The following is an 11,018-nucleotide window of genomic DNA, read 5'->3' as shown; positions in this document are numbered from 1 at the left end:
AAATTTGCACTTGATATGTCGATAGAGTAAGTAAATGTTCCATGCCAAGTGGGCGATTTAGCCAAAGTGATCGTCGTCTGCAAATTAATCAGCTAATTACTAAGCAGGGAGCATCTGCTAATTTTCTCAAAAGAAACCCAGAACAAAACATACACACATACAACATCCAAAAGAAACCGTCTCCCACACAATATAATTTTATTGCATGAATATGGGGACCTGTGTTAAGAATAGATTTGTAACGTTCTTGTAATTATAAGCACTAGAACTGAGATGGACACTTTCCTGCTCTAAAACAGGGTTTCCCAACCCGGTGCACGCGTACCACTTTATGTAATCCCGGTGGTACAGGAGCAAATTGCAGGGAGTAGAGAAAACATTTATTATCTAAGATGGTCAGCATAGCCCCCCCAAGGCACAAGCGGGCTAAGCACTTGCTTAGGGCACCGTCGTGAGCACCAGGGGGCCCCCAAGAGCAATTCACTTAAAAAAAAAGAAAGTATTTTTTTTTCTTTTCCGTGTGCGCGATGATGATTCATATATGATCAAATGTACCTTCATGTACAAAAAAGACAATATTATGCTAACAGAGTGTAGTTTCCTACTGCCTCTCCGTTCTAAATGTCAGTGTAAGTGTTACATTTTACTTTTGGAGAACTATCAACTTGTATGAGTGAGGAGGTACTCATGGTATCACAAAAAAGGTTGGGAAACACTGCTTGAGAGAACACTGAAGATGAAGATAAACCATTATACGAACCTAGGAGCATTAATTAAATTGATCCATGCTAAAAACACAAGTGCTATAACATAACATACAAAAGTTATTTGGTGAATTATTTTATAATGAAATGGTCAGACATACATTTTTTGAAAATATGTACAAGGAATATTTAAATACGAAAAATAAATTAGCAAAAAAATAAACTATAGTACACAAAATGTACTGTTGTATATTGCTTGATTTCCAGAGGGCAGTCTCATTGTAATATTATTCATTGGTAATATTTTCAGCTGGAGCTGTAAAACAAAGGGACAAAAAATTGAGGAAAAAAGTAAAATACACAAGAATGAGTGCGTAGTTTGTTTGTTCACCTGTCAGCAGCATCGGGGTCATCAGCAGTACAAATGTCTGCCTTGGATCCAGCTCGTACTTTAAAAGGATCTGAAAAGAACACAAACAAGACTTGGATATCAAAGTGGATGCCACCATAAAAGGAGATGTTGATGCTGCTTTGTCCGCTCCCACCTTGAATCCAGCGGATCTGAGTTGCTGGGCCATAGCCTTGCTCGTTTTTGGCGGCAATACGAAAGACGAGAGCCGGGCGGCTGGAGGCGGAACAGTCAAGGTGCGCGTTGTCCAGCTGGTTGGAGCTAACCGTGCAAGACATCTTGGTGCCACGGTAGATTCGGATGAACGCCAATTGGCCTGGACCCTCAGAGCTGGAAGAGCGGCTTTTCTTTACTGCCATGTACATGGAATACTCCAGGATGCGGCCTGATGGAGAAGGAGGAGCTTCCCATGTGATGTAGACTAAATCGTTTGCCTGGATTAAAAGAAAATTCAGGAAGAACAGTATAATAATTGGGGAGGGGGAGGGGGGTGTCACCTAGCTACCTGTGCTTTACTTTATGTACAGTAAACCTCGGATATATCGGATTCAATTGTTCCCACTGGTTTTGTTCGATATAAGCAAAATCCGTTATATGCGTATACCGGAAAATGTCCGTTTTACGCATATATCGGATTTTATCCGTTATAAAAAGGCACTTCCTTGACTATGTTTCCAATGTACCTGGACGCGCAGGCAACGCTGCAAACGACGTCGTATAGCGGCCTGTCACAATTCGGCGAATCGGAGCGCCACGATGCGGCCATCCGATATATGCGAGGGAAATTTAATGGAAATGCATTGGAACGGGACTGGAGATTTTGTCCGAAATAGGCGAAATCCGTTCTAAAAAATCCGATATATGCAAGGAATTTTTATTGGAAATGCATTACAGAAAAATTGGTTCTTTTTTATCTGTCCGTTGTGAGCGAATTTCCGATATATCCGAGTCCGATACATCCGAGGTTTACTGTATTACCTTGGTTATCCTGACAGCAGAGGGCGCTCCAGGAAAGCCATGCTGGCAAGTCTTGAACTCACTGACTGGGCTGAAGTCACCTTGGCCTAAGCAGTTGATGCCTGCCACTCTGAACCTGTACCTCTGACCTGGAGCCAGCTCCTTCTTCTCTCTGTCCTGGTAATCCTGAGGGCCTGGAAGCTTCCTCTGAGTGTAGGACTGTAAAAACCAATAGTCCATTAATAGCATGTTCTCTATATGTTGATGATCTTCACTGTGATTATATTTACTTCTTTTGTAATGGAAGACCGACTGCTGAGGGTCACCTGGTGGTGCTCAGCAGGCAGATAGTAGTACAGGACCTCAGAAAAGAGGGTTTTGAACACCCCAACGTCAAACCAAAGTGCTTCCTCTGAATTCTGCAAAAGACGACAGGTGGTTTTGTCACACAGCTCACAGAACCACGCGCAAGATAAAATGAAAGTTCAAAAATACATCTAACCTGGTGTGCTGTCTTCTCAGCTGCATGTTGTTCTGTCAGAGACAAAGCAAATAGACAATACTCAATCTGTTGCTTTTTGGTGAAGTCATAATTTATACATGTCAAGTGTCTGTGAACTAAGCTGACAATCGCACCTTCTTGGGGGTCGACTTGGCTATTGGAAGATTTCACTGGACTGACATCCTGCTTTGAAAGAAAATCCACAATAATTCATTCTAGCACCATCCAACAACATTCATTAATTCTTTGCATACGCACAGACGTTTTAGCTTAAAATCATAAAATTATTGGCTTTGAAGCTGCATCAAATACCTGCAATGAAGTGGTCTCTTGTTCTGCAGTGTTGCATTCACTTACACTCTGAGAGGACTGGAAATCTGAGTACAAATACTTAGAATGCTTTAGCTTTATCCGTATATGCAATTTAATTTGTCCCTGCGTACCTTGTGTACCTTTGCTTTCGCCATCTGTTGCCGTTGAATCGGCCTGTTTGGCTTGCTGCTCGTTTCCTGCAGAACTGACAGGCTGAATCTGGAGGAGGTAACAGTCCGCTGCAGAAAGAGGGCGCCATGCTACATGGAGCATGCTGACAGTGGATTTGATCAGCATCACCGCATCTGCTGAAGATGGTCGATCTGAAAACACACACAGAAAAAAGATATTGCACCATTACTTCATAATGTCATCTGCCTCTCACCTGTCTCCAGGTACCAAAGGTCCTTGCAGCAGACTTGGTAGCTCAAGTTCTTATGGTAACTATCGCGGCCACTCCAAATGTAGAGCCTGGATCCGACAGCAGCGGTGCAGTGTCCAGCCCTGGCTTTGGGTCTGCTGGCATTCTGGGTGTCAATCTGGGACTTGTGCAACTGGGACCCAATGTCATCGTATTCTGGGCCCAGGTTCTGCCAGATCATTGTGTCTGGAATCCAGTGTTTAAAGTCATTATATGCACACTAAGCACGTACACACTTGGATATTTGAAAGGAGAAATATTTACCTAAGTTAAGAACACTCAAGGAGTTAGTGCAGATCCATTTAATTCCTGCCGCATTTTGCTTCTCTGACTCTGGAACAGGAATCCAGCCACCAAAAACAAACATTCTGCAGACAGAGTCGGGTGTCACTTCATTGGAGAGTTGTTACAGTTAAACCCAGAGAACTTACTTGTTTCCAATTACACTGGCAGAGTGAAGGCTTCTGGGTAGTGGCATAGAACCACTAGTGTCAGGCATCGACCACATCATTGTGTCTGAGGAAGGGAGAAGGATGGTGCGATGAACACATGATGAATTTGATGGGTCCCAAATAATAAACCTACTGAGGTCAAGCTGCCAGAGGTCATCTAACCGGTGGCCTTGCATTCCTCCAAAGATAAAGAGCTTTGGAGAGCCAAGACCAGCATAGGCAACAGCGGTGTGAGACTCCCGTGCTGTAGGACCACCCCCTTTTGTCTCTGGGATGCTCCAGCCTCTTGTGCCCGATACGGACTGTAGCTCCAACTCATAAAAGTCATCCATGTACCTTCCACAGCAAAATACACATCATTATAGGTGTATTTTTTAAATATCACATCAATTCTGAACAACTTTAGAAAGTGTTCCCAGTACCGTGGGACATTTCCGTTGGGGTCCTCGCTAACATTGGATAGCCCGCCAAACACGTAGCACCTGTTACCCAAAAGTGTGAAGCTGTGTCCGATACGAGGGCATGGAGGCAAGCCATTCTTAGGCGCTTTGGGCTTCAACTTTTTCCAAAGCCATCTATTAGCCTATCAAATCACAATTTTAACATGTGTGTTAATGCAGACTGCAAGTCTGATTTGAAATCATAGGAAAGCATTACCTGAAGTTCGTAGAGGCTGCTGGTGTATTTTCCATACTCCACCATTCCACCAAAGACCAGTATACGAGTGCCCTCACAGACTAAACCATGGGCAGCACAGCCAGGTGGGATGTCTCCCCTCACAGCAGGCAGAAACCACTGCTTTGACACTGTAATAAACAGTACAATACAAATGAGCTAGGTTAAAACCGTTATTTCTCAGCGAATTCACTCCGCGATGTATAATATACAGTATGTAGAATTTGCAAGGGTACCCATCCGGCTATATATACACTGTTAAAATCAGGAGTGGCCATTACATAAATACATACATAAAGCCTCACTTTGTCAAGCCTGGTTTAAACTGAAGTAAAGTTTTTGTGAGCGCATCTGTTCGGTTTTCATACTTAAAACTTCGATATGTCGATCTCAAATATAAAATAGAAAAAGTTAAAATGTATCCAACAGTAATGTGATTAAACGAACTCGTTCTTGTGACATTATTTGCAATTGCTAATGCTAAAAACATTGCCCGCTAAACAGTAAAAACTGCCGTCATGCTAATGTTAGCATACCAGTGTTGTAAACATGGAGGTCCTCTGCTATTCCTTCGTTTCCACCTCCGAACACGACAATCAACTCCCGAATGGCAACTGCCCTGTGTCCATGTCTGGAACGCGGTATTACACCTGTTATACTATGGACTTTTCTCCATTGTGGCTCCTCGCTTGACATTTTCCTGTTTAACAGAGAAGCTGAAATTTGGCGCTGTTGATGTTTCAAAGGTGGGCGGCGCCAAGGTTGAAACCGGAAGTTCAACCAAAGAGGTTGAAATGGGGAAACACAGATGTCTCACTCGTTTTTTGTAATTTCTCCGTATACAAAAGTTGCTTTGGAATTGACGGACTTTGGAATAAAGGATATACAGTTTTGAGTCAGCAAAATGCTGCTTGTAAAAATACCTATGGTTCCTACTCGACATCTTTCGTCTAATAAGAAGTTTGGTGTATTGATATTTTTGAGAACTTTCTATACAAATACATCCACATTTACAAACTTTTGAAGACTGGTGTTTGGTGGTGTGTGTAACAGGAATCTATCTCGGTGAGCGTTAAGCATTAAGCAAGAATGAATGACGTCATGCCGCTGAGTGGTGTCCAAAGTGTGTGCGTGCGTGCGTGCGTGTGTTTGCCTTTACACGGACGGGAATAATGCGCCAGAGGAAGTGCGCCCGATGTCCGTCTGCGCGTCCCAGCTTCCTGCTCTGTGGTAGCAGAGAAAAAAAGCTGCGGATCCGCTTTCACACAGCAGCATGGATCCACAACACAAGACACTTTAGCACACACACACAGACGAACGGAGGAGGAGCAGCCGCGCCATATAAGCAGGGTATGCGCACTTTCTTTCTCTTCTAATTACAACCTTTTTTCAATATATATTATAAATGCGCAACATCAGTAAAATGCTTGATGTCGATCAGGTACAAATGTTATCATGGTTAAAATGACATTCGTGCAGTGGCATTAGACACTTTCCATGTCTGAATATGAAATATTAACTAAAGTCTGAGGTGGCATGCCAGGGCCGTTCTGGAACTTGCTTCCGGATTGAACGTCACCGAAATGTACAGAAAAAAGTACAATATTCTCCTCCGCAGATGCGGTGATGCTGATCAGTAATACATAATATGTGCATCCTTCGACCGAATAGAAAATGAGTGAAACTTTTATTTGGTTTGTAGTGTACCTTAGTACAGTGTGTGTGTGTGTGTGTGTGTGTGTGTGTAGGAGGATCTTGATTATGCATCACATGATGTTGGAAACTTCCTCTGCCTGACACACAGTTTTGTATAGATCCAACTAGTGACCAGAAATGTATGCGGAAAAGCCACAAATCATCCCCTCAGATGTCAAATGAGGCAAGAACACATAAAAACATTCGGTGTGTTGTTTCTCAGTGACAGGAAGTCCTCCCTTCTTTTTTTACTCTCGGGAAGACGCCTGTGATGCTGAATGACAGGAAGTCCAGTAAAAAAACAAAACAGTAAAATTCAGTTACGTTACTGATGGTCTGATGTTTAAAGTGCTCCTGAAAAAGTGACACGCGCACATTTTTTTTTTTTTTTACAATTTTACAGATAAAACAAGACAAATGGACTTTGTTAACTCAATGCGGCCTGCTAGTCAAAAAGTTAAAATCATGAGTGAGTGATGATTCCAGATGATAACTCTGTCCAGATCACCAATACCAACATGGAGAGCTGCAGTACGCTCTGGCAGTTCCTCCTGCAACTGCTGCTCGACCAAAACCACCGACATCTCATCTGCTGGACGTCCAACGATGGCGAGTTTAAGCTGCTCAAGTCAGAAGAGGTGGCCAAGCTGTGGGGACTGAGAAAAAACAAGACCAACATGAACTATGACAAACTGAGCCGAGCTCTGCGTTATTACTACGACAAGGTAAATGATGTGCTTTTGGCTATAGAACGCGGTAGAAGTAACGTTCACTTCTTGTTCTCTTTACAGAACATCATCAAAAAAGTTATAGGCCAGAAGTTTGTCTACAAGTTTGTGTCATTCCCTGATATTCTGAAGATGGACCCTGCTCCTGTGGAGTGTGGACGCAGCAGTGATGATTGCGAGTCATCTGAAGCGGAGCCTGAGGAAGCGAGATGCCAATACCTCTGTACCGGCTCAATCAAGACAGAGGCAAGATTTAATTGCCATGATGACACCTCTACGGTCATCCGGTTCGTCACCAACCACCGCCATTCCTCCAGCTCCTCCACACCTCCGCCAACCTTGACGGAAACCTACCATTCGTCCAGGCTGTCGCCTCGCCAGGCCTCCCCCATGCCAAAAAGCCCCATCCATACAGAGACTGACCAGTCCCATCAGGACGCTTTGCCTTTGAACCTGTCATCTGGTCAGAGGGAACGAGAGAGGTCACAGAGCATTAAGAGCAAAAGTTCTAAATTCAGGAAACGCACAGATCTGGAAATCTCCTCTCCCTCCTTCGGCCTGACAGGAAGTGATCTTGTATCCATCGCCCTCAAAAGCCCAGCACTTCCATCTGGGTCCTTGACTCCTGCCTTCCTCAGTGCACAGGTACAAATTGTTGTGGAACACTTGTATCCATGCAGGGGGAGCGTGTGGTAGTTGGAAAGTTACACTCACAGGAAGAGGAAATGGTGAGAGGTGATTACAAAGAGGGGAGGAGGTTTATAAGTGAAGCCATATGTTCCAGAATCTTGTGATTTACTGGCAGACTGAGCCATGTACTCTCCCTCGTAAAATAAAAGGAACTTTTGTTGAGAAATATGATCAAAAAGTGAGTACAGCCTTGTGAGTATACAGCCAGGTACATAAAAACGTGGTGATTTAGTACATACACTGAAATATTTACAAACAAAATTACCAAAATTCGAGGTTTCCTGTTTACTTCCTGTTTTGCTTTCTACTGATGTCTTTTTAGGCTATACATCAATTGGACTCATTTAGCTGCTCCCTCTCCTGGTTACGTACAAGCAGTGCATGGGTGACCAATGAGGCGCTGGTTTATAGACTACAAAATGGCTATGTTTGTTCTTGATGCCAAAATAAACAGCAGCTTTCCATCTTGATGTATTTACCCTCTGTCTTTTGGTCTGTGCAGACTCCATCTGGTCTACTGCTCAGTCCGACTTCTTTGCTCTCCAACATCCACCACTTCTGGTCCAGCTTGAGTCCAGTGGGACCTACAAGCCCCGCCCACCTACATAACCACGCCCCTCTCTTTCAGGTGAAGTAAACCTTGACAAAATGTGTCATTCGTGGTTAAACTTGTCAAATTATTGCATCATATACGATACATAGTATGTGTCTTTTCTGGTGTGTACTGACTTTGCTGCTGTTGTGAAAATGTCCTGCAGTTTCCCACCTTGGTAAATGGATCAGTTGCTTTGCCCAATGTGGACGCTCCTTCTCCTTCGCTGCTCTCCTCTTCCTCACACAAGTCCTGCTGAAGACGAGCTTTTTTTGAAGTCTATGTCATCTTAAGGTGTCTTAAGGAAAATAGAAATGTAAGCTGACATGCTTCAGATAATACATTATTATCATTTAAATAATTTATATGTTTAAAATGGGAACACAATTGAAGTTTTTGACGCAGCTGTGTTTAAAAAACAGTTAAGTGACCTGAAAAAGCTGATGATGTAAAGAGCTTTACATTTCTGCTTTTTATCTGCAGTGCCTTCTAAGATGCAAGTACATATTTTAGACTCTAATCATGACACAAAATTTAAAATGCTTATTTTTATACAGGAATAAATAGTTTAACAAATTGTTTGTGTGTGCAGTATTCATACAATACAGTAGTAAAACATCTGCAATTTAAATTGTGTCGCAATTTCATTTTGTCGGCCCCTAGTGGCCGCTGACGGCAACTACATTTAATATTGTTCATTTTTGACAGACAATTGTTATGGTGATTGTAGTTTTGGACGATTGACACGTGTCATGTGTTGGTACAGTTGAAATATGATGTACAGTTTTTAAAATATGATGTTTCGGGAAAGGATGTTTTCAGTTCCAGAAGAAAATGCTACACAGACGGATTATGAAACAGATTCAATTTAATTCCAATGGTTATGAGAAATAAATAATTCCAGTAAAAAGAGTCATACACCAACTGTTTGCCGGCAGCTCAGTGTTTCCAAGGAGTTGTTCACAAAACACAGCAGGCCTTCCATGCAGCAGGCGCACATATAGTATACACACACACACACACACACACACACACACACACACACACACATACTTTCAGACATGGTCAAAGTCAGGACTTTCATACATTTGAAAATGTTTACACTGATAAATAACGGCGTCGTAGAACTGTCCTATCATGCGTGTCACTGCGTTTCATGTCAAAATACAGACATCATGAAAGTTTGCAGTTAATTGCAACACAACCTCACCTCCGCCATTTTCTCGTTTGTGGTGATGACCATTAATATAATGTCTTTTTTACCCCACCCAAGGAGAACAAAATAATTGTCACATTATTTGAAACAATATGGCTATAACACCGACCAGATTTATTTGTAGAAAAAATACTTCACTTTGCCATATAGTTTCATCTATTTCATCAGGACAAATACAGTGTGCTTACACATTAGTACACCATTAGCTGCAAACAACAAGTGGTAGTAGTCATTACTGCACTGGTCTTGTACTCTATCAGTATGTAGAAACACAGTAAAGTAACTCTGCTCAGTCGCAATACATTCCAGGAGTCATTGTATTGTTTACACTCGGCTATTTCTTTGCTACTGTGAGTGCATGACTTGGTCTCGCTGCCTTTTTTTGTGTTTTTTTTTTTAGATAAATAGAATATCTCCTGTATTTGAAGGAAAATCTACTGGAAAAATACAAATTGCAGGAATGCCAGGCACACTTCAGAGTGCGATGACATTTGCGGGAAATGAGATTGTAGCGTCACCGTTGGTTGCAAACACAGCAAAGCACATCCGTTAGAATCTACAATGTGCACTTCGAAATGTAACTACATTATTGGGTTGGGTGGAGAAGCCCTGCTACTCCCCCTCAATCCCAACTACGCCATGCCACAATAACACTGTAGCTTCACAGATGTAGGGAACATCTCTTAATACTGTTGGGTAAACTCAGCCAACACCTTGCAATATTATTTAAAAAAGAAAGTGCAAGTTAAACATAAAGTTAGAGAGAGCGAGGATGTGTTGTGTGAATTCTCTATTAAAAAACTGTTACATCCCGCAGGAAGTTGGCTGACCGACTTCCTTGTTTTGCCTCACTGCCTTTCTTCTAGGTTTCCTACTTACTTGCCAAAAACATCCTGACTTTTGGTCGCAAACCTGAGCCAGTAGGAAGGAGTATCAGGGCCACACTGTCATGAAAAATAAGACTACCAGAACAAAGTCATAGATGTACGAGAAAAAAGTAGTAACTACAAGAATAACAAATTTTATGGACAATAAAGTCATAAAATTAGGAAGAAAATGTCATTTTCCGAGAGTAACATTTGCAATATGGAGAGAAATAAGTTGGAATGTTATCCGCATAAAGCCAAAATACAGTAATCCATGTTTTCATTCATTCATTCATTCATTCATTTTCTACCGCTTTTTATTGCTGTTAATTGGTTTCAGACCTGAAGTTAATTTCCGCTATTAATTGAATATTTTTGTAGCTAGAGCACAGAAAACCTATTTAAGACTTTAAATACAAATTCAAACATTATTAGAGCATTATTAACACTGGTATTACCCTATATAGTAGATATAACAATAGAACATAAGATGTACTTCCTGTGGTGGTTGTTGTCTTATCAATGTAACATTATTGACACCCAGTGGCCAGTGAGAACGCTACATACCACAACTGTCTTTCAATACATAATTTCAATGCCTTATATTTATATTTTTGTTCATTTTGATGCTTGAAAATGCGCCGTTTCAGCCCAAGGTATCCATCTTTTGACTAACAACAGGACGTGGTCAACCAGAAAACAGTGATGATTTATAAATGATATATTTTGAAAAAACATGTGAAAGTGAAGCCGTGAAGTGAACCGCAATGTGTTTCATTATGAAAATTATGTCCAAAAA

At 41.7% G+C, this 11,018-nt stretch overlaps 2 protein-coding genes across 5 annotated transcripts; one reads left to right on the top strand and one right to left on the bottom strand.

The window, feature by feature from the left end:
- Nucleotides 1-181: 181 nt before the first annotated feature.
- hcfc2 (host cell factor C2) lies at nt 182-5,199 on the bottom strand. 4 transcript variants are annotated; one of them, XM_058077592.1, is made up of 16 exons: nt 4,969-5,199; nt 4,415-4,563; nt 4,180-4,340; nt 3,891-4,093; nt 3,737-3,821; nt 3,570-3,673; nt 3,270-3,491; nt 3,016-3,207; nt 2,885-2,949; nt 2,707-2,758; nt 2,573-2,604; nt 2,361-2,489; nt 2,092-2,289; nt 1,250-1,547; nt 1,096-1,165; nt 182-1,020 (listed from the first exon to the last, which is right to left on the bottom strand). In XM_058077592.1, exons 1-16 carry the CDS (start codon nt 5,126-5,128, stop codon nt 1,011-1,013), a joined length of 2,130 nt encoding a protein of 709 aa, XP_057933575.1. In that variant the 5' UTR covers nt 5,129-5,199; the 3' UTR covers nt 182-1,010. The 4 variants fall into 4 exon arrangements, with proteins under 4 accessions (XP_057933575.1, XP_057933576.1, XP_057933577.1 ...); XM_058077593.1 differs by having other exon boundaries at nt 2,707-2,755; XM_058077594.1 differs by having other exon boundaries at nt 3,025-3,207.
- Nucleotides 5,200-5,567: 368 nt separating this feature from the next.
- Nucleotides 5,568-11,018, top strand: elk3 (ETS transcription factor ELK3). The gene is made up of 5 exons (XM_058077036.1): nt 5,568-5,782; nt 6,631-6,852; nt 6,919-7,500; nt 8,048-8,173; nt 8,304-11,018. The coding sequence occupies exons 2-5, from the start codon at nt 6,646-6,648 to the stop codon at nt 8,394-8,396; spliced, it is 1,008 nt and encodes a 335-aa protein (XP_057933019.1). The 5' UTR covers nt 5,568-5,782; nt 6,631-6,645; the 3' UTR covers nt 8,397-11,018.

The sequence above is a fragment of the Doryrhamphus excisus genome, chromosome 7 (assembly GCF_030265055.1).
Source record: "Doryrhamphus excisus isolate RoL2022-K1 chromosome 7, RoL_Dexc_1.0, whole genome shotgun sequence".
Taxonomy (NCBI): Eukaryota; Metazoa; Chordata; class Actinopteri; order Syngnathiformes; family Syngnathidae; genus Doryrhamphus; species Doryrhamphus excisus.
Note: the sequence above shows the minus strand (reverse complement) of the source record. Positions and strands in the feature narration are given on the sequence as shown.

Excerpts from the sequence above, each read along its gene's own strand:
- hcfc2 (XM_058077592.1), bottom strand. The coding sequence starts at position 5,128 with ATGTCAAGCGAGGAGCCACAATGGAGAAAAGTCCATAGTATAACAGGT. Across the intron at positions 4,341-4,414 it reads GCAGCCTCTACGAACTTCAG|GCTAATAGATGGCTTTGGAA; the intron begins GTAATGCTTTCC and ends GTGATTTGATAG. Across the intron at positions 3,208-3,269 it reads CCTTTGGTACCTGGAGACAG|ATCGACCATCTTCAGCAGAT; the intron begins GTGAGAGGCAGA and ends GTGTGTTTTCAG.
- elk3 (XM_058077036.1), top strand. The coding sequence starts at position 6,646 with ATGGAGAGCTGCAGTACGCTCTGGCAGTTCCTCCTGCAACTGCTGCTC. Across the intron at positions 6,853-6,918 it reads TGCGTTATTACTACGACAAG|AACATCATCAAAAAAGTTAT; the intron begins GTAAATGATGTG and ends TTCTCTTTACAG. Across the intron at positions 8,174-8,303 it reads ACCACGCCCCTCTCTTTCAG|TTTCCCACCTTGGTAAATGG; the intron begins GTGAAGTAAACC and ends AATGTCCTGCAG.